The sequence below is a fragment of the Sclerotinia sclerotiorum genome, genomic scaffold, assembly GCF_000146945.2.
Source record: "Sclerotinia sclerotiorum 1980 UF-70 scaffold_3 genomic scaffold, whole genome shotgun sequence".
Lineage (NCBI taxonomy): Eukaryota > Fungi > Ascomycota > Leotiomycetes > Helotiales > Sclerotiniaceae > Sclerotinia > Sclerotinia sclerotiorum.
In genome coordinates, this window is record NW_001820833.1 from 596,970 (window position 1) to 618,658 (window position 21,689).

Genomic DNA, 21,689 nt, shown 5'->3' on the forward strand with positions numbered 1-21,689 from the left:
CGTATGTCAGAAGGAAAGGTTTTCACTCTATTAGAAATCGATAGTCTTGCAATTCGGAGGTATCACGAAATAGTATTTTTATATATTATATTATTATCTTGAATGATTAGACAATCAGAGCTTTAACTTCTAAGTGAGATTATTAATTATGTAAGATCTTATCTTTCTTTCATAATTAGATGATTTTTTATTATAATAATTTATATTTAATTACTGCTTGGAATGATCGATTTTAAGAGAATTGATTTTGATGTACTTGATTTATTCTTATATTATCTATTTTGTAATAATTTTTTGGGAAGATGGTGATATCTTCCTATCTATCTTCCTATCTATTTACCCTGTGCCAGGTTTCAGACAGTACCCATTCTAAGTAACTGCAGACCTCTGCTTCTATCCCTCCTATACCAAGATCTATCGCGTAGAGCCACTTTCTCGAGCATTTTGTGCCATTGGAAAGAGATGCTCACTAGACCAGCAGCCGCGGAAGTCGTGAAGAGTAAGTACTCTCTCGTGCATCCACCCATAGCAAGACACCACATGGTATTCATACCCCCCTTAACGCACACCGCGCTAAGAAATAAGATCCACCGAGAGCATATACAGCCCAGCCGAGCATTTCATGATCTTCCTATGAAAGCCACCACATCCCTCTCACGAATCTCTAGAAATCATCCTAGAACTTATAGATCTCTTCAAACACCACTTTTCTGCACGACCAATCCCCACATCCCGGAACCCTTCCTCTCTTGTCCCATCGAAGAAGGGAATTCCTTCAAATTCAATCGTTCCACAACACTATATCCCAAATTCAAAAACTTGCATAACCTCAACCACTTCTCGCCTCTGTGTTTCTCTCGCTCATCTAGAATAATTTCTAATAGTCTTCCTTCGCTTTCTAATGAGCTTCGGATGGAATCTAATTTCTCGTGCTGAGCAATTTCGATTTCTTCCTTTGCGTTGATTTCTGAGGCGGGTTCGGCTAGTAGTTTACTCCAAGCAGCCAAATGAGTTAGCCAGCTGTTGGCGCATGGTCTTCTTTCCACACCAGTTTCACGATTTTCTTTCGACGCTGATGAAATGGGAACGATGAATTTGGTATTCGGGTATTGAAGTAAAAGTTCATTTGACGCAGCATTTGTGGAAAGTTCGGTGAATGTATGGGTGCTGAGTTGTGGTGACGAACTATTCAACGTTTCTGATGAGATGTGTGTGTAGCCTAAAGTTTGTAGGGCGTTTCCTAGTGCTGAGGTACTGGATGCATGGTCGCTGAGGATGAATATGCTGGGATGTTGAGGCGTTTCGATTTGTGTGGAAGTTGCTGCTAAGATTGGGAGGAGACCAGTGATGAAGGGTGAGAAGAACATTTTGGCTTTTTGATTCGGGTCCAAGTATGATCGAAAAGAAACTGTCTTAACTCAAGTGTTTAAGAATGATATCTTGAGAGTGGAATTGGAATGTTGCTATGATGTATGCTTTCGAATTGGGATTTTCACGGATACGAGGCCTCCAAATATCTGAACGGATATCAATACGAGTATCAATCAAGGAGAATGGATTAAAAGATGAAGTAAGGCAGAACCTTAAAACTATTTAAAAGAACAATGGCATACACTAAAATGCTCAAAGATCCATTTGCACCAAATCTACCGTGTAAGGAGGTCGTTCTATTAGCATTATCCAAGGAAAGGAGAGAATCTCATTACCCCTGATCCAGCTAAAATTGTGTCCGTCAAGTGAACCATGCACAGCGGAGTGATATCGGAAGTTGGTGCTTTAATTACCATGTTTACGCAACGTCTCAGTGTCGAGGATATTAATCCTCTGTTGTTGAATTATTTCTGCATTATTGTCGTTACGAGGCGGTTTGATGAAGAGATCATCATTTTATGTGATTTCGAGAAGTTGTGATTCGTGAATATGGTAAGCTACTGTCTGAGCATCTCGAGTATATGGAGACACGGACGGGGAAAGCTTGAGATGTGGATTCTTGGTGAAAATAAACATTCTTGGGGGTTCTTCAAATTCATGCTAAATTCGAGAATGGAGGTCCAAGCCAGATTTCGATTCAACCTACGCTGGATATCGATTGGTGATATTGGATCAGCAGGCTGTGTCTAGGCTAGACTAGGCTATTTATGGATCCGAATGGGGATGAAACAGTTAACAGTGGGCCTGACGACGGTGTGGGCTAGAAGGCCCTGAAACGAAGCCGAGGTACTGGGATAAACAGTACCTTTATAGGGTAGCAGCGTTGCTCACTATATTAATTTGGACCCTGAATCCAGGATAAGGGGGTCTAGATCAGACAGAGATTTTGATGAGAACGTAAATACGCAATACGCTTTACGAAGTTGTATCGCAAATTCATTCTTGTGGTCATCGAATACCGTTAATATGAGAGGTTAACAGTAGCAGGGTACTAGGGACGCATTGGAAGCAATTTCGAGAACATCTTCATTCTTTCGATGCAAGCTAAACGGTGAAGACAGGCGGGGCTCAGACGATCCGTTGGTCGAAAATAAGGGGTCGTCCAAGTGTAGTTTGAACAACGAATCCTGTGGATATTAGTCTAGGCTAAAATTGAGCAGTGAACACTCAAATGACCGGTGAAATTGAGTCGTGTGGATGTTCTTTTGAGAGGCATTGAAGTCGAATTTAAGTGTCGAATGTTGGTGGCGGTATATCCCAGTAGCTTTTTCATGGCCTGGTGGTGGAAGCACCAAAAAAATAACATCGAGGTGCATAGTGAAGATGTTTTATCAAAATTCATATGCAATAAAAAGCTTGCACCAATCTGGTAGTACGGAAAGGTGTGCTTATAGCTCTGAAACCGCGATGGAAATGCATTTGTACTTGTCGTCACTTATGAATATATCGAGAGATACTGCTGAATTATATCGTTTTTGTAATAGTCTTCACTGATTTCACAAGCCTATCGTACCATCTAACTTTGTGTCAATCGTTTTGTTCATGTTTCGACGAATGCTTGCTCATTGGGAGTGATGGCATTCTTGCGACAGCTTCCACCATCAGCACACTCCTAAACTGCGTTCCAATCACACCAACGGAGAGCTCAATATTCGCTCGAGTCGCACAAAGTATTTCCAGTCTCTTCCTTGAGCTGGAATCGCTCAGCCTTTCGAGGTCGTATCATGAACTATTCATTTAGAATTGGCCTTTGGAGGGAGCATTGTAGATCCCGCGAGATTGGTACAATTTTCGTTGTCAGACTCCACCACACGATTCTCGAGTTTGCCTTTCCATACTGTAGATCCTTATTGTAGACGTAGTCCTGGGGATCTATAATTAAATTTCGTTGGCCGTGAAGAAGTTGATCGTCTGAATTGTGCCATTCGTGCAGACAATTGCATTCATCGTCGTGCGTATCGCGATATATTCTGGGAGTTTGCGGATATCGAATTTCAGTTGTGGTGAAGTATTGAGAGCAGAGCATTGCTATATGATATGAGCATCAGAATTGTTCTTTCTACTTACCTAGGGGGAATTGGGGTCCATATATGTCGGTCGTGCGTCAGTCCCATAACTGTAATTTGGGGATATAGGTTTTCAAAGGATGTACGGATATAGGGGTTTTCATGGTTGTAGATATTGATGGAATTCCACGGTTGTAGAACGGATGTACACTAAATGATGACTAATACTTGAAATTGAAGCTTTTCAAATTTCGATATTTTGGAGGGTTTCAATATTTAAAATATTGAAATGTGGTAATTTTGAAGCTCTACGATGATATCGAGTAAGCGCTACTAGTGTAGTATAGCTTTTATATATTTTTTGCACAGCAATTAGATAGGAGGAGGAATGGTTCAAGGCCCCGTACTTCATTGGATGTGACCAGATGTGGCCTTAAATTTGAGACACATATGAAAATCCCTGCTATCGGCTTCATTTCTTCAACCACTTTCTATTTCATCGATATTCCTACCCTATGGTTCCCCTCCCTCCTTTTTCTTTTTCCCCTTCTCCTCTTTCTTTTTCCCCTTCTCCTCTCTCTCTTTTCTTCCTTTATAAAAGTCTTATTATTATCAATTTATAAAGATATATTTCAGTTATTTTTATATATTAGAAAGAATATGTTACGAGGTTTGCCGTCTAGATCACGTGGAAGTGCTCTAGGCTCTCGAGGTGGTTTATGACTAGGCGTCAAGCAGGGACTTAAAGTAATGACAATAATGATATGCAATTCGTAACTAATAGTAGAGTATACTAAATGATTGATCTTGAGCACGAAGCTCTATACAAAGGAAATCCATCTTGATTATATAGACCTTCGTGTTCTAGCTGATCAGTAGGATCAGTATGGCTCAGTACTGAGCTTGCTGATCCTCACTGAGTCAGTCACATGATATTGGTAACACGTGAGCGTCTTCTTGTTACCCGGCGTAACATATGGATTAAGATATTGTCATTATATAACAAGATTTAAAATCCCCTAGTACAGGTCATTCAATCAGTAAATAACTAATTCACTACTCCTATACCTAATCCAGCATTATTTGATTCGGTTAAAACTATTTAGATAGATTCGCTTTATGTTCATTGCACAACCACTCTAATAATTGCATCCGTTGTAAAACTAGTTCGAAAACCAGAACGGAAAGATAACCAATATTTATACCCCCAATTTCCTAAAAGGTACTTTAAGACATTTTCCTTCACTCGGAGAGAGACATTTGTCAATTCATCGAATGTTGGATCAATTGCTGGAAGGATAATTTTTGAAGGTAAAGGTTATGATTTGTGAATTGGCCAATGATCCACCGTCACTTTGAATTAGCTAAGCAGGGATTACAAGGTAGACATCACCTTCGGAATTTCCAAGCAATTGTAGATCACATCCTTCAATTAATTTTTTATTTCATGAGGAGTCACTCATCAACTTTATAATATCACAAGAAGTCACATATCAACTCGGAATATTACGATAATTGCAAGGAGCTTTTATAAACGATTGACTTCATTATGTGCCCTTATGTTTCCTGCTTCTCTTTTCCCATCTTGGAATTGCGATTTCAAATTGTTTAACAACTAAATACATGAAAGAATGTGATCAACATCTAGCCGACCCTATGTACAGACTCATTGAGATCTCTGCTCTGAATCGAAATCCAAAGCGTTTCCAAAAAGGAGAGAATCTACTGGCATTGGGAGTAGTATTGACCCATGGAAACACAGGTGCTTCCGATGCAGTTGGTAGGTCCGGTGTATCCGCTACCTCCACATTGGCCGTATTTGGGAACACCAGTGGTAGAAGTTGGGGTGGAGCTTGGTACGGAGCTAACCAATGTGGTGGTAGAGCCAGAGCCGGAGCCAGTGTTGGAGCCAGTGCCAGCGGAGTAGGTGGAGTTGATGGGGCCCCATTTGATGTTGGAGTAGGTGACAGAGGCGCCTGGGGAGTTTGCTTCGACATCGGCGGGAACACCTGAACTGGCGCTGCAAGATCCACGGCTGACACCGGCGGCGCTTGGAGATTTGCTTGCTGGGTATGGGGCATCGAGCCACAACATGTTGGCCGAGTGGTCGTCCCAGATGGACATAACAAGTACCATTCCCTTGGCCAAGGCTTTGCTCATGGTAGCAAGACCTCCCTTTGTAGCGAACTCGTTGGTGTCGCCGAAAGCAGTCTTTTGTGCGGCACAGAAAGAGTCGGTAATGGAGTTTCCGGAAACGCCGGTAACCTTAGATTGGGAGTTGGGGATAACTTTGCCGTTCTGAACGTAGAATCGGCGGATTTCGCTCAAAGTGCCAGATGTTGTTCCATCGTTGGTGATAAATTGAGTGACAACGGTGAAGACTTTGCTGGTGTCTACAGTAAGACCTGCACCATAGAAGCCGGTGTCGCCCATACGGTAGGAGTTGAAGTCACATCCGTCAGCATCACATAGGGAGGAGTATCTTGCTCCAATGCCGCAATCTGTTCCGGTGCAACGAGTTTGTCCGTCGACGGAGCATGGATGAGGAGTGTAAGCGGCAGAAATCTTGTTCGCCTCCCAAATATCCATTTCTGAACAGCATGAACCATATTGTCCAGTTCCGGTGTTCACATCATTGCTGGAAGGAGTCCAGCCGACGGAGTTTGCCTGTGGTATAGTCAGGACATGATGAAAAATTTGAAAGATATCACTGGCTACTTACTTGACCGTTGATGAACTTGATGTCTTGTGGACATTGGGCATCACAATAACCTGTACCATATTGGGCACCAGCCTAAAAGAAACAATCAGCATCCGTTCCGCACGCAGACTTGGAATTATTGGTTACCTTGTTGGTTGGGAAGCGAGACACTCCTCCATCAGCATCCATCTCAGCAAAGTACAAGGCGCCGTTAAGACCACATGGGAGGTTCGATACGTCCACATCAAATGTGAACTCTTGTCCCAAAAGCTTAAGCAATTGGTATTGTGTCTTCGATCCAGCGGCCATCAAGTAGGTACGGGAGCCGACGTTGGTGTTTGCACCCTTGGTGACGAAGTTAAGCTTAAGCGAATTGCCACTTGTGGTAATTCCATAAGTTCCAGAGTAATCGGCACCATCCAAAGCACAGTTTGCAGCGCATGTTACTGCATCAGGGCAGAGAGTGGCGTCCCAAGAGTTGCCTGTGTAGCAGTTGGTGTAACCACTGGTCGTGTGGAGCCATCTCCAGTTGGCGTCGATGACAATAGACTGACTGGAAGTAGTACAGCCACTGGCAGTACATTGACTGACAGTGAGGGCAGGATGCACCTCTGCGGTGTTTGTACCTATCTGCTGGGCGCGGGCCGCAGCCAGAAGAGAAGAAATGGCAAGTACTCTTGAGATCATTTTGAAAGGATGGGGATGATTGTGTTGGAGGATGGAGATTCCTTGACAGCGAGATCAAACACATTATATAGTCTTCATTCACGCCAAGCTATCCCCATTATCATGTCGCACGTACCTCGCTGCAACTTCAATATCGCCTAACGCTGAATGCAATTTCAAGGGGATTGATAAATATGGAAATGCGGGCAGCCATCCGGTGGATCAATGGCAGCCAAATATGGTAGGCCCCTATATTGAGAGCGAGCTTTGATGCAGGAGCAGAAATCACATTCGGAGCGGAGGCAAAGAAGCCGCATGGAATAAAGTAATGGCGAAGTTGCTCAATACGGAGCGAGGATCCATGGGATGTGATTTGACTAACATTTCACTGTTGCCGCTTTCACAATTGATTCAGGTCGGCATCAGCAGTATGATACGTTCTACAGTATTAAAATATCATCCTTGGCTCCACCTTCGTGTTATCACAGCGACAACACTAGGATTATTTGAGATTATCCGTCCGATACTCTTATCACAAACATCGTCGGGTGATGAACAGGGATTCTACAATATAGTAGACTTTTGTGCATAGTATGGATCGGATTTTATGGATAATTGTTGAAAATTCATCGCATATGATCAAGATAATCCGGGGTCTCCAATAAGCTTAATCAAATATCTGGGATGAATATGCAAGACGCCAAGCTTACAACCGCTCAAAGTGAGTGACACCTCAAATTCTGCATGGAGCCCTCTCCACATTTTCTTTAGCATTGCATATTGTGGGGTCCCCGTACGATGGATAATCTGCCAATTATTGGGCGTCGAACCAAGAAATGCGGGGACGAACCCTAATTACATCTACCGTATTCGAGTAACGAGTAGACCAGCACCGCTTATGTTTTCAAAAGTGAGATGCGGATCTTGGAAATCACCAAACAGGCTAAATAGGAAAAACAGAACATCCGAAGTGCCACACCACAACTGTGCACCGCCATCTGTCCGATACGTACGGCTTACAGCTTACATTTTCTTACCAGATGGAAGATTTGCAGTTTCAAGGATCATCGAATTGACGATTGTCCTTAATCCTTCTAATGTTATCTGAAGCTCAACATGCTCTTATTCGTGGATGGTATGTCTATCAATGTCGACCCATGTGGTGGGAGGCAATATTTTCATGATAATTTCTGCACTGCCTCGAGTTAAGTGCTACTCAGGAGGCTAATTGAGAAGATTCATTTAGTTTCTTCATGTAAGCGCCTGGCAACCTAGCAACGGACCGGCGAGCCGCTTCGGAAGTACCGCAATACACCTGGGCATAACATCAATTTACCAAAGTTTGGAGGCGAAATCCTTGGCGGTAAATTACAGCTCATTTATTCCGTTAATCTACTGCAAAGGTATATTGAAAAGTGGATGGTTGTTAGTTTTTCCGATGAATGTGTTTCATAGGTAAAAAGAAATCGAAGCGAGTATCCACATTACACCCCGTTAAATACTGGTAAAACCTCGTTACCTATCATACCCCAGATCTAACCCACAGTGCAGATATATTAGCCGAGGCAAGAATGCGGAAGGATCTTGTACAGAGTTAGTTGTCGGGTCCTTGCTGCTCTCGTGACGAGCGAAATATCTTCAGCACATGGGCGTTATAACTTGCCAACAAAATACAAGTCTACTTCTCATCTGGGCCCTGGCAGGAATAGAGGGGTGCATGCCAAGACGATACACTTTCGACCACTATACAATATTAAAATTCCGGGAATTTCTCATCTTCCGTCTCCGAGTGAGCCATAAGAAAACAGACCCTGCCACTTTTATCTTTGCTTTTGCTATTCATAGCCTGAGAATTTCTTGCCAGTGACCTACCTGGCTCGGCTCGGCTCGGCATACCCGCTTTCCTATAATGATGAAGGGTCACCACTCACTCCTGCGAAATTATCTTTTATAAGCGCCAAGACTGGATCATACAAATTTAAGCTAGGGATTTTAATATAGTGGTAATCCTTTGGGGTATAACATGCCCCCCGGCAGCAGCAGCCGATACGTTGAGCCGGTGGGTTAAACCCGCAGATCCACCAGTGATCCCACAATGCTAAGTGTCTAATATCGAGCCACATGTGAATATCATGTCAGGCACGAGTCGAGGATCTGGGATTATTCTTTGTTGGCGCTGTGCTTTGCCTCGGCCGGATATTGTTGAGGTCCGCGATCTTCCTTTGCGTTTCCTTGAGCAGATTCGATATTTGGTATCCTTCGTCTTCTTTTGCCACCCCTTTCCCTCATTCTCTTCGCCGTCTACCTCGTCCTTCTTTGTTCTCAGTGCTCACTGCTCAGATTGTATCTCATGACTTTCTTACCAATATCTCTATCTGCTTGGTGAGCGATTTTTTGGTTGGAATAAACTAATTTTTAGCGTCTGACGATGTTATCAGAAGAAACCTCATAATATCTCTTGCAGCAGGAGAGAAAGCTACCTACCTATCCAAAGACATTGATGTAATCATAAATGTATTGATCGTCGCGAAGGCATATATCTTACCCATGCGCACGCCGAACGGAAAGTCCTGTACCACTCAGTGGCAAAGCAACTTTGCTGAAAGTCTAACTCCTTGCCATTCTGCCTGGTATACTTACCATCTTTCAATCATAATTTTGATTCTCGGTGCTTATAATGCCAGAAAAGCCATTATGCCACCAATCCTTCTTGTTATCGAATGTTTGGTTGTAGATCGCAATTACCATTAGTTACTCTTTTCCATCATTCCAGCGTTTTTCTATTGACAACACTCTGCACCACAATCATAGCTAAGCTATTCATTTCTTCCATACCCATATCCTCAGCCAACCATCCGAAGGGCGTTTTTCTTACTTTTGGTTGCATATTTACAATCGCTGATAATATTCTCAAGAAACCACTCGATTTACTCTTGTTTTATCGCACATCTACAAATTTCGACAATATCTCGACACAATCAACTAGCCTACCTTGTTTTGCACATCTGCCAGGTCTGGGAAAAAGTTCTCTTCCAAATTCTCTGTCCAGCCGGGTCTCATTTGATGAAATGAGCAGACAATGCAGAGTTTTGCTCCAAAACAATTGATGCTAAAATAAGGCTCAAAGCTTAGCTGGAGAGGGGAAAGGAAACACACTTTGATCCGATTCATGTGGTGCACCTTATGCGGCTCGAGAATTGGATTCCTAGACAAGCCAAGCAGTAGAGGCATGAGTGGGTTGGTGTATAGTATTTCAACCTCCATGGTTAGCTATAACTCTCGACTTGGAATGTGCCTCACCTCAGGGTGCGATTCTTATTCTTGTTAGTCCTCGTGGCATTGAGGATTACTTTCCCGACGTCGATTGTTGAAATGGTTGGGAATAGGTTGTCGGTAAGCTATAGCTATCTTGATGTCGAACCATGTAGCGACATTTTAGTGCATGTACCCATTTTTCTTAGATTGCTCAAGTGTAACAACATATATACAATTCCACCAACCTCATGGTCATATTGTTGGGCGTCACCCACGCAATAATATGAACATGATTATTTCAACTATAAATCAACAAGATCTATGTGTCTACTCTGTCTCCTGTATCTTTCTACAAAGTCCTAAATACTTCATTTGTTCATGAACTTAATAGCTACTAGGCTGGATAGCCAACCGGCCTCCGTCAACCACAATAAGAGCGTGAGTACAATAAGCCCCTGCCTTCGATGCCAAAAAGAGAATACAGCCGGCCATTTCTTCTTCCGTGCCTACTCTTTGCAATGGAATCCTCTCTCTGGGGAAAACCCCACTACCGATGATTCCAGCAGCCATCTCAGAGGGGAATACTAAATTCGGTTAGCGTATTTCTCTTAGAACAAATTTTAGAAGCTGTGATAGGTAACGTACAACCAGGCGCGATAGTATTGCATCTAATATCATACGGCACTAATTGTGTACTCAATTGCTTCATTAGATGTGTCGTAGCAGCTTTGGTTTGCCCGTAGATAAACGATCCAGGTATATTTCTGTTAAACGCAGTAATGGAGCTAGTGGCAATAACCTGACTGGTCTGCGAGACATTCCCTTTCTTATTGCCCTTGTCCAACAAATCCAAGAAAGCCATGACAGAGAAATAAACGGCAACTGTATTTAACTCAAAAGTTTTAACCACGTCCGACACACTAGGACTTCCATATGCGGCAGTGAACTCAGAGAGGGAGGAAGATGCAGTGGGGATTTGTGTGGCTTGAGGACCTGCCATGCCAGAATTGGCTACTAGAAGGTTGATGTATCCTACTTCGGACTCGATCCTCGAGACGATCGAAGCGAGAACTTCTTTATCGGTCACATCACCGACGATAGGAATGACATTTCCTGTCTCTATGGAAGAGGCAGCAGCTTCAAGAGGTTCCTTCCGGCGGCCAATAATGTACACTTTGGCGGCACCGTTGAGAGCGAGAGCTCGGGTCATCATCAAGCCAATACCTAGGATTAGGCATTAAAAAAGTACAGAACGGAGGAAGGAATTAGGATTACCTGTTCCGCCACCGGTAATAACAGCAACGAGACCGTTAACATTGAAGAGGTTCGCTGCGTGGAGCGTTGAGGTCGCCATGTTGTTAGTTGATGTGATATGATGTGATATGAGCAATTTGAAATCAGTTGAAGAAAGAAAGAAAGAAAGAAAGAAAGAAAGAAAGAAAGAAAGAAAGAAAGAAAGAAAGAAAGAAAGAAAGAAAGAAAGAGGAACAGATGAAAAAGAAACGTATATACAAACCTGTCGGCCTTTCATTTATTCTCCATTCCCCGATCAATGACACGATTCAACTGATTGACACTCGACTCCACTGTCCACTATCCACATTTAGATTCTGCCACATTTCCTCACCGCCTTTGAGATCGACATAACCCCTGTCATTTTGAGCTTCATGGATTATTTTCTGCGATTGAATTTATTTATTTCGTCCAATTTATCCTCAAATCAATTCTTCGATATTCGCAACCCCAAACTTCTAGACATAATACAATACATAAGAAACAATGCCGAAACGAAAGCGCTCCTCCAACGATCAAGATGATTCAATATCCTCTCATAACCGCGTGCGCAATTCCCGTCAAAATGATTTCAATATCCATCTCATCTCTGCTCGAAAACAGCTTCGCAGCGCGCTTAAAACTGCAAAAGGATTTGAGAGGCAAAGGCTGGGAAAGAGATTGACGAATGCTACGAAAGCTGCGGATGCGGTGCAAATGTCGAGGATACGGAAAGAGATTGAAGCTTTGAAAATGGTGGATTTGGATAAAGTGGTTGAACAGCGATTGGCGAGGGGATTGGGCAAAATAAAGGTTATGGCTGAAAGTGGTTTTTTCCCTGCAGGATGGGGTGAAAGTGGAGAGGGTGTCAAGGGGTGGGAAGGAGAGAAGGGAGAAGAGGATATTAAGGTGTGGAATAATGTTGTGAGTGGGATGTGGAATTTTAAGATTGTGAAGAGTGTCTGGGAGGGAGTAATTAGGGGAAGTTATATGAGTATGGGTATTCTGGCGCCTGTTATGGAGAAGGGAAAGAAAGGGAAGGATAAGGTGAAGGAGAAAGCGAAGGGGGATTATGCGAAGAAGAGCTCGAAAAAGATGGAATCCCAGAGTGAGGGTGATGACAGTGATGTTGATATGGAAAATACGATACAAAAGCCGTCGAAGAAACAGAACAAGGAGGAATCATGGGAAGGTTTTGATTCACCAGGCGATGATGAAGACGAGGAAGATTCCGAGGATGATGAGGAAAACGAAGGAAATGATTCATTTGATGAAGAAACTCTTTCACGATACGATGCTCTGTTAGGTGCGTCCTCGGACGAAGAATCATTTGACGAGGAAGAATACCTGAAGAAAAATCCCTCGACGTCAAAGTCAAATACACGATTGTCACTCTCTCTTTCACCCACACCATCCCGATCGCCCTCACCTGCACCTTCAATCTCTCTATCCGACAACTCGGCAGACAACAAATCATCAATTTCCCGTCGCAAACCCTCACCATCCCTATCACCCGAACCAGAAACCCAATCCAAAGCCAAAAAACCCAAGAAATCAACCACCATCACCACGCCCGACCCAACAAAAAACAGTACTTTCCTCCCCACCCTAATGGGAGGCTACTGGTCCGGCTCCGAATCCTCCGCCTCCTCCCTCTCAGACACCGACATGAAACCAACCGTCCGCAAAAACCGCATGGGCCAAAAAGCCCGACAAGCACTTTGGGAAAAAAAATTCGGCAAAGGAGCCAAACACATCGCCGCCGGCGGCCTATCCATCGAACAAGAGCGAGAAATGAAACGAGCCGAGAAGATGGGCAAGAAAGTTAAACTGAGAGATGTGAATAAAGGACGCAAAGGCGATTTTAGAAATGATAAAACGAATGCTAATATGCTGGAGGTGAAACCCCGAGAGAGGATTAAGACGAGAGATGATGTCGGCGTTTTACACCCTAGTTGGGAGGCGGCGAAGAAGGCGAAGGATGAGAAGGCTAAGGCGACGTTTAGTGGGAAGAAGGTTGTTTTTGATTAGGAGGGAATTGGTGCGGTAGGGTAGGTAATTCGTTCTCGTTGTGTTGAAGTGCGTGCATTGCATTGCGTTGCATTGATAAGCCGACAATGTTACGAAATTACAAAATTTCAATATAACCCCGTATATAAGTACCTACCTACCTACCTACCTAGGTATTGGAAATATCACAAAAGTCTTCATGATGATAAGTTTACATACATACACGTGATCTATTTTCAATACACACACCAGCGCATCATGCATTCATTATTTCTTCTCATCTCCTCTCATTTCAGTCATCTCATCTACAACACTACCTAATCCTCGCGTGTTGTGAAGGAAACATTTTTCAAGATACCTACCTGCCATATCGTATTGCAAACCCCCGCTTAGAATTAATTATCCATTTATTTTTATTTCTTATTTCTATCATCGCTCATTCCCAGACCGTCGTAATTATATATTTTTTTTCTAAGCATATCATCGCTATTGTAACTTCTAGCTCTTGTCTCTAGCTATTTCTTTCTTTTTCCTCTTTTTATAGTTTATATTATACTTAGTCCAGCTGCACACCATTAAGAGCCTCCTCCAAACTATCCGGCCTTGTATTTTCCTTACCCAGCGACTCCAGCTGCGCATTTTGTTCTAGAACCGCGGGTTCCACTTTCTGTAATTTTGCATCCAATTTATCCCCTGACTCCTTTACTTTCGCCAAGTCTTCCGGTTCTATCTCTCCTTCACTTACGCTTCTAGTCCCTTCACTTTCTGTCAATGGCGGGGTAACTTCCCCACCGATGATGCTTTGGACCCCGCTATCCCACTCCCGTTTCACATGACTTAAATTCCGCTTCAGGAGACACATTTCAACGGCGATACCAGGTCCAAAAGCACATCCAACGACCATTTCTTTGGGACCTCTTCCTCCGGGTGTAATGCCATCCATATCTTTACATCGTAATCTATCCATTACGCTGAAAATTGTCGCGCTGGAGGAGTTTCCATGTTTCATGTATGTATCGTATGAAGCTCTCATGTGTTCTGGTGAAATATTCATAGCTTTTTCAACGCCGGTTAGGATTGTTGCACCCCCTGGATGAAGCGCCCAGTCGAAATCGGCGGGAGTACGGTATGACTCAGGAAGGTGCGGGAGATTGGAGATCAGGGAATGGTAGATGGGGGAAACGGCTTCGGCGGCGAGTTTGGGAACGCGTGGGGACAGGATTACTTTCCAGCCTTTTGCGAAGAAAAAGTCGAATTAGCTTTCTTCTTCGAGAGAGTGATACAAAGATTGGGAAAGGAAGAAGGAAAATAAACGTACCAAGTGGATCAACATCAAATCCCAAATCATGTTCCGTATCCGGAATCATCTTATGTTCCCAACCCAACAAATCATAAACACTCTCTTCCTCTCCCGTTCCACCAATACCATTACTGAGTACACACGCACTCGCACAATCGCTGAAAAGCGTAACACCAATCCTCGTCTCCTGTAACTCATGCACACTATCCAACTCACTCCTCACTAGCAACGAGCTAATTTCCAACGCCATAACTAAAACCCTTGCTTTCTTCCCTCTAAAACTATGACCCAATGCCAAATTCGCCGCAGTTCTCAAACTCGCAAGACCACCGCTACATCCAATTCCATGAAGTAGAACTTTTTCAACCGGTTGAGTTATTCCCAAGGCTTTGCAGACGAAATGGTCGTACCCTGGATTGGCACTATTGGTACAAGTTGTACTCACAACATGGGTAATGTCGGAGGTTTGGAGATGAGCTTCATGGAGAGCTTTGCGACATGCGGTTACGGCGAGAGCAACACCGTCTTTCAGGAATATGGAGCAGAGTTCGGTAATTGTGGGAGCGCGATTCATGTTGGCCATGGGATGGTCGACTGTACCGATTGCAGAGCGGGTTTCAATGCCGGTGAAGTTGTTGATTGTACATACTTTCTTCATTCTACAGTTTTGAATTAGTACGCGGTATTCGGTTCATGGGAATGTAGGGAAGAGGATAGGGAAGACTTGCGCTGGGGAGTCAGGATAGTGACGTTTGGTTAGGATGTCCAATGCTGATGGTTCTAGTAAGAATGGAGGGTATTCAACTCCCAATCCAACGATTGAAAGGTTGAGATGCCCGAATTCGTTTTTGTTGGCGGATTGCTGGGCATCTTGGGCTTCTGTGAATGTTGACATGGCTGCGAGGTGTTGTTGTGGAATTGTTTGAAATGATACCGTAGATTTGTACACCAAAATGAGGAATTGGTGTTTGTTATTAAGTGAGTGAGTGGATGAATGATATTAGACAAGATATAAAAGTCATTTAACGAGTGTGAAGTAAGTAGACTTGGAGCTGGAAATGAAAAACTGTTGTAAAGTGTAAAGTGTAAAAGCAGGGTTGGATTTGAATTTCAATTGATGAGGTAAATGATGATGTAAAAGCCGAGGTTGGTGTGTAAGATGTATCAAAACAGCAAGACAGCCTTATACGGGGTAGGATGGTAAGTAGTCGTGACTAGGCTTAGCTCCCTTGATACCAAGAAAGAATGGAGGGGGTTAAGAGCTAGAATTTCAACGACAGCTCTTGGAATTGTTGAGACGGGAGCTTAACTTTTGAAATCGGCTGCTCCGGCACAGAGAGTGAAAATTAGAGTAAGGAAAAAGATAAAAGGAAAAAGTTAATGTTTCACATGCCAATAAGAATAATTGCTTTTTCAATTATCCATGGAACTTTGACAATTCTCATCTGAATTAATCAACCTTATCATCTAACCCGTATAAAACTGTCTACTGCAGCGCTATGTCACCCAAACTGTTTCGACAGGGTTTAGCTTCTCACAAAAGAAAAGAAATTACAGGCCGCTTTAGTTTCTGCGGGAGCTTTCTAGCAACACAGCATTCATTGTGTTAAAAATAGATGAATGGTTAGCTGGATAAATGAAATAAAAGCGTCATAGATAGAGATGGTCAAAAGCGGCATTGTTTACAAGAAAGATCCAATTAGATTTATGGATTTATTTATTTATTTGTTTATTTACCTACTATTCATCATCTTGCAGTTCGACATATAGCACGGAATACGGAGCACGAAGTAGTTCCATAGCACTCTAAATGATCGACACCCCTCCTGCTTCACTCCCTTCGGCATTCACCCGGCTCAAACCCCGCCTGGAGTGGAGCTCTGCTTGGCACCGATCAAAGATTCTTATCTTTTAAATGTTAACGAATCGATATGGTATCATTCATTACTCTCTATCTACCTACTTTTCACACCATCCATTCCTCAATTCACACCCTCAACCAACCAACCAACCATGTCTCTCATTCAACATCTACCCTTCTTCCTCCATTCCCTCATCGAAATCCCCGCCTCCTTAAATTTCTTCTTCAATCCCTCATCTCAACTTTCTCTCCCAGCTCCGCAAGCCCACGCCGTCATTCAACAATATGCGATTCTTCTCTTCGTCTCATGTCTCATCTCAATCATATTTGCCTGGCGAGCTGTTGATCGAACAAGTCGCAATGTCGCTGGTGCATTATCACTGTATCATATCGCTCCTGCTCTAAGAGCCACGGGGAGAATCTTAGGAGGAGAAGGGTTTGGAAAAGGGATGAAAGGTCTAGGAGGTCCTTGGGTGCATTTGATGGTGCATTTTCTTTGCTGCGCTAGTTTGTTAAGGCTTTTCTTGTCGCGGAGAACGAGGAGGTGAGGAATGCCCAATATAGCCCTGTTATTTTTCTGTTGATAGGGCCCACAGCACTATATCTCCACCTAAGTTATTCGCCAATCAGAAATCACGTACTCGGGTACAATGTGGCTGGTGTCCGTATCCATCGTCTCCCCTTCGTTAGCTGCCTCGTTTTACAACAAGTCAGATCTCTTTCGTCTGTATCTTGAGCCAAGTATCAACATGGCATCTTCGACTGCCAAAGAGACAATAAGGCGACCTCATAAGAAATCTAGATATGGCTGTAAAAGCTGCAAGGCGAGACGATTAAAGGTCTGGAACCCCATTCTTAAGTAAGAACATACATATGGTAAGTGCTTTGATTCTGACAATTTCCCAGTGCGATGAAACGAAACCCACATGTGCAAATTGTACTAAGAGTGACATTGCATGTGAGTATTTGTTTCTGCCTTTCAGCAAGCCTAGCCTTTCCGGCCCTGTGGCGAAGAAGTTGCCTATCCCCACTCCAACAACAGTCACGCGACGAAATGCTCACTTCTCGCGCCCTGTTCCATGCAACCCCATTTCCTTCTCTTTTCCGACTTCTGTCAACTCGTCTCTATCAGATGCCGACAAACTCCTGGAATTCCGCCTTTTCCAGCACTTTGTAAATATCACCGATGTTTCTCAAATCGTCTCGGTATGCAAAATATCACTATGGGTCATTCAGCTTGCATGTCGTCACCGTTCAATTATGGATGCTTTATTGGGTGTTTCTGCATTCCATCTCAGAAGTTCATTCTCATCAGCCTCTTCTCCATTTCCTACCAGTACTATCCCGGAAAGCAAATTTGAGAGAGACGTAATCAGAGCTAGTCATCACTACATGGGACGAGCTATTGCTGCGCATCGAAAATTAGTTATCGAGGAGGGCGTTACAGAGAGAACAGGCGATGCAGTGTTGGGGTCTTGTCTATTCATCATGTATCATGCTGCTGGAAGTCAAAAATTTCTAGGTTATGCTCATCCTTCGACACTCTCACTCCACAACAATACAGATGCCCAAAATTTCAGAGTTCCACTCCATTGGTTTGTCCCGATGAAAAGTCTCAAAGATATGATGAATCTAGCAGGTACATATGTTCAAGACGAGGGCATGAGAGCACAAATCCAGTGGGAAGAAGCCATTCTTCGTGTTCTCCTACTACAAAACGAAACGTCTCCTGATTCCGAAAACGACCATCCGACAACTTTCAACTTTCTCTTTGATGATCTCCCATTAGATGCTCCAGACTACAAAATCTACGCTCTCTGCACAAACTATCTAAATATCATCGCAGGAGGCAAAATCGCAAAATTCATCCTGAAATTCCCGGCATTGGTACCGCTGAGATTTGTAGAATTGTTAAAGGAAAAAGATATGAGGGTGATGGGAATAGTGGGATATTTCCTAATGTTAATGAAGAGGGCGGATATTGAGAAGAAGTTATGGTGGATGAAAGGCGCGGTGGAAAATGATTGGGTGGGCATGAAATATGCATTTGAGAGGGATGGGTTGTGGAAGGGGAGAATGGAGTGGGCGAGGAGGGAGATTGAGGGTGGTGAGGTTATTGATTCTGAGGGTGGTGGCGGGGGTTGGTTAGAGGATTGTAGATTGTTTGTTTGATTGTTTGAATAGTTGGTAAGTTAGTAAGTACTCTGTAGATGAATGATTTTTTATCTCTCTCTGTAAAATTTCCCTTTTGGTAAGATAGTAGTGATAATTAGTAACTTATTTCGTGGTTTATTTGTAGTAGTTGTAGAATGTAAGGATACTCCAGAGAGATATCCAAAAAAAAAAAAAAGAACATAAAGTCTTGTTTAATAAACAAATACTATAGAAATTTACTCAAACAACTGTATTGTTGTGACCAAAAGGGTGTTTATAGACCAGCAATTGTATTTAACTTAGAATCTACAGGTGAAGAGCACCTGTAGATGGGGATAGCTACTCTATATATACACAAATGAATGGCCTAGCCGCAATGGCTAGGCAAAAAGAAGTCATATTTATTCCTCCAATGATCTTACTTTACCGATAACCATTGATACCTAGTACTTGTCCGGATCTGATCCTCAGGTCACCTAAATTGCATACTAATCTCGAGTAATCGTATCATGTGTGGACATGGTTAATGTACCTGAGGTTTCTTATATAATAAGGGTGGGAGGAAAGCAGGGATTTCCGTCACATCAGAGTTCTTTTTGATGATTTATAGGGTTTGTTCAAGTTATAGAATATCATCGAATGGTATCAGTATATGGTTTGACCGTTAGCGACATACATCGAAAATGTATTTGCAGATGATCATTTGGTTAATTCCACAACTCATACAGATCTGTATGGGGTAAAAGAATCCCATAAAGAGGAATTTTTTTTAAAAAAAATATACATGCATGTATGTTCTAAGACCTAAAATTACTAGTATTTGTAAGACCCACACCCATTCCAAGAACTGTCAAAATGCGCAATGAGAGTCAGGAGACTTGACACCCCACAATTGCACTTGACAATTTTCTACTCTAATTGTTAATAGGAGTAGATTGTCTCTTTTGTATCTTCACTTCAATACCCGTTTGTCTCACAAACCACGAATTTTGTATCCCCCATTCCTTTTCCGGTTCTACGAGTTGTAACTATTATATGTAAGTATTTTGATTTTGATTTTGATTTTCAAGAAATAGAATAAATGATAACTTACATCATATGTAGAGAACAGCGTAGCTACAAGTTTATTAATATTCAAACTACTGATATTTTTCCCAAGACAAATACGATTTCCAGCACCAAAAGTCAGATCCGTTTGTTTCATCATGGAAAGACGAGTTTGATATTCCTCTTCGGTTTCGAATTCGTTATAGCGGAGCCAGCGCTCGGGAACAAAAGAATTGGCATCTTCGCCGTACACGGTTTTACTGTGATTGGCTACCCAGGGATTTATACCGACGATTGTTCCGTGAGGGAGGAAAGTTCCATCGGAGAGAGCGAGACCGCGCGCCGGAACGGTACGTTCTAGTAAGAGACCTACTCCCGGATGTACTCGACTGGCTTCTTTGATGACGGCTTCGAGATAGGGAAGTTTGATGGCTTCTTTGTAGCTTACTGGAGTGGATAAATTCGCAGATTCAAGCTCTTGGATAAGTTTCTTGTATACTCGCGGGGTTTTGAGTGTATAGTAGATGATTGATCTTAGGACGATTGCGGTCGTATCGGCACCAGCGATGATGTTGATGAGAAGACAGCTGACAACATCCGATTCGCTCATTAATTCCGGGGTAGTATTTTTGACTTCGAGGAAACTGTCTAGCATATCTTTTGAATCGGTAGATTTTCCATCTGTACCTTGTTGGCGTGCCTTTAATTGCTCTACACACCATAATGCTGCTGATTTAAAGGTTGGGGGTCCGATGGGTTTGATTGGATTTTTTCCTAACCAGTGATCCAAGGCGGGGATTTGACCGATAATGCTAAAGTAATCCATAGCTTGCTCGGAAATACGAATAAAACCAGAGTGATCAGAGGCTTTTTCCATGAAACCCATCGGCCTACTGAATGTTATCTGAGAGATCACATCCCAGGCGAAATAACCCATCCAATCGTCCATTTTGCATACAGTTCCAGCGTTGGAGCCATCAACAAAAAGCTCGTCTACCCGTTTTACAAAAGCTGTGATGGCGTCATTCACACTTCCCTCTAGGGTCAAAACACCACCCATGTTGTAGAACTTTTGGATTGGCCTAAGGATTTGAGCATGACCTTTGTTGTTCTTAATGCTGAAGACATTTTGCATTATATTTTTTCCGACCTTGGTATCGCTGACGGTGTAAAAATCGCTCTGTACATTCCATTTGTTATTACGCGGGGGACAATAAATAGGGTATCACGGCAATCCACCTTGGGAAAATCTCCTTTGAGATTGTATAATGTTGGAATGAGCTTTGGATCACTCAAACTGACAGTATTGGGCCCGATTCGCACCGCTTGACCATATCTCTTGTGGAGAAGTTGGTGTGTCAGTTCTGCTCGGCCACCATAGACATCTATAAAGCGCCAGAGATTCGTAAATTTCGCCAAAAATGGTCCCGGGACGTTTCTCAATGGGGAATTGAAGTAGACCCAGAGTAAATAGGATACACTAACTATCGAAGCCGACAGAACTAATTGCGAAATATCCACAGCGAAAGCCATATTGTAATAAGACGACTTTAAAATGTGAAATGGGTGAATTTCCTATGGTTGGAAAAGAGAAGGAAGAGTTTCTCACAAAAGCAAGACTTGGAGAAGTTGGAGGGTAGAGCTTTATATCTCTCGATGCAACTTTCTCGGTAGATGTAAGTCTCTCAAATGCAAGGCTAGGATGTAGCAGCGGGGATATGATGCGACGCAACATCATTAAGGTTAATTGCACTTGAGGGATTAAAGAGGTGAGGTGACCGCTGCATAACCGTATGACAGCAGTGCCCGCTTGTAGGCTGGGCAAGGGGTTATCCGCGGGGCGGATTATTGCTCTGATGGAGAATCCGCGAATAATCCGTTTGCCGAGCGGATTATGGCTCTAGATAACCTAATCTGCGAATTATCCGTTTGCGGAGCGGATAATTGGAAAATTAGGTTAATTAAGTAAACTGTGAAGTGGACTGT

The 21,689-nt window shown here is 42.9% G+C and overlaps 9 protein-coding genes across 9 annotated transcripts; 3 read left to right on the forward strand and 6 right to left on the reverse strand.

Moving 5' to 3' along the window:
- Window positions 1–695: 695 nt before the first annotated feature.
- Window positions 696–1,367, reverse strand: SS1G_02332 (predicted protein; the record flags this gene model as incomplete). The annotated part of the gene is made up of 1 exon (XM_001596066.1): window positions 696–1,367. One exon carries the CDS (start codon window positions 1,365–1,367, stop codon window positions 696–698), a length of 672 nt encoding a protein of 223 aa, XP_001596116.1.
- A 376-nt stretch (window positions 1,368–1,743) lies between these two features.
- Window positions 1,744–1,911, forward strand: SS1G_02333 (predicted protein; the record flags this gene model as incomplete). The annotated part of the gene is made up of 1 exon (XM_001596067.1): window positions 1,744–1,911. One exon carries the CDS (start codon window positions 1,744–1,746, stop codon window positions 1,909–1,911), a length of 168 nt encoding a protein of 55 aa, XP_001596117.1.
- Window positions 1,912–5,159: 3,248 nt separating this feature from the next.
- SS1G_02334 (hypothetical protein) lies at window positions 5,160–6,825 on the reverse strand (the record flags this gene model as incomplete). Its single annotated transcript, XM_001596068.1, has 4 exons — window positions 5,160–6,104; window positions 6,160–6,231; window positions 6,286–6,687; window positions 6,730–6,825. 4 exons carry the CDS (start codon window positions 6,823–6,825, stop codon window positions 5,160–5,162), a joined length of 1,515 nt encoding a protein of 504 aa, XP_001596118.1.
- A 1,195-nt stretch (window positions 6,826–8,020) lies between these two features.
- Window positions 8,021–8,927, reverse strand: SS1G_02335 (predicted protein; the record flags this gene model as incomplete). The annotated part of the gene is made up of 2 exons (XM_001596069.1): window positions 8,021–8,119; window positions 8,736–8,927. 2 exons carry the CDS (start codon window positions 8,925–8,927, stop codon window positions 8,021–8,023), a joined length of 291 nt encoding a protein of 96 aa, XP_001596119.1.
- A 37-nt stretch (window positions 8,928–8,964) lies between these two features.
- Window positions 8,965–11,413, reverse strand: SS1G_02336 (hypothetical protein; the record flags this gene model as incomplete). The annotated part of the gene is made up of 6 exons (XM_001596070.1): window positions 8,965–9,105; window positions 9,168–9,212; window positions 9,796–9,913; window positions 10,472–10,643; window positions 10,705–11,283; window positions 11,335–11,413. 6 exons carry the CDS (start codon window positions 11,411–11,413, stop codon window positions 8,965–8,967), a joined length of 1,134 nt encoding a protein of 377 aa, XP_001596120.1.
- A 425-nt stretch (window positions 11,414–11,838) lies between these two features.
- Window positions 11,839–13,362, forward strand: SS1G_02337 (hypothetical protein; the record flags this gene model as incomplete). The annotated part of the gene is made up of 1 exon (XM_001596071.1): window positions 11,839–13,362. The coding sequence occupies one exon, from the start codon at window positions 11,839–11,841 to the stop codon at window positions 13,360–13,362; it is 1,524 nt and encodes a 507-aa protein (XP_001596121.1).
- A 535-nt stretch (window positions 13,363–13,897) lies between these two features.
- Window positions 13,898–15,511, reverse strand: SS1G_02338 (hypothetical protein; the record flags this gene model as incomplete). The annotated part of the gene is made up of 3 exons (XM_001596072.1): window positions 13,898–14,574; window positions 14,660–15,300; window positions 15,459–15,511. 3 exons carry the CDS (start codon window positions 15,509–15,511, stop codon window positions 13,898–13,900), a joined length of 1,371 nt encoding a protein of 456 aa, XP_001596122.1.
- A 1,143-nt stretch (window positions 15,512–16,654) lies between these two features.
- Window positions 16,655–18,972, forward strand: SS1G_02339 (hypothetical protein; the record flags this gene model as incomplete). The annotated part of the gene is made up of 3 exons (XM_001596073.1): window positions 16,655–16,987; window positions 17,409–18,664; window positions 18,969–18,972. The coding sequence occupies 3 exons, from the start codon at window positions 16,655–16,657 to the stop codon at window positions 18,970–18,972; spliced, it is 1,593 nt and encodes a 530-aa protein (XP_001596123.1).
- A 598-nt stretch (window positions 18,973–19,570) lies between these two features.
- Window positions 19,571–21,236, reverse strand: SS1G_02340 (hypothetical protein; the record flags this gene model as incomplete). The annotated part of the gene is made up of 3 exons (XM_001596074.1): window positions 19,571–19,684; window positions 19,750–20,883; window positions 21,189–21,236. The coding sequence occupies 3 exons, from the start codon at window positions 21,234–21,236 to the stop codon at window positions 19,571–19,573; spliced, it is 1,296 nt and encodes a 431-aa protein (XP_001596124.1).
- Window positions 21,237–21,689: the final 453 nt, after the last annotated feature.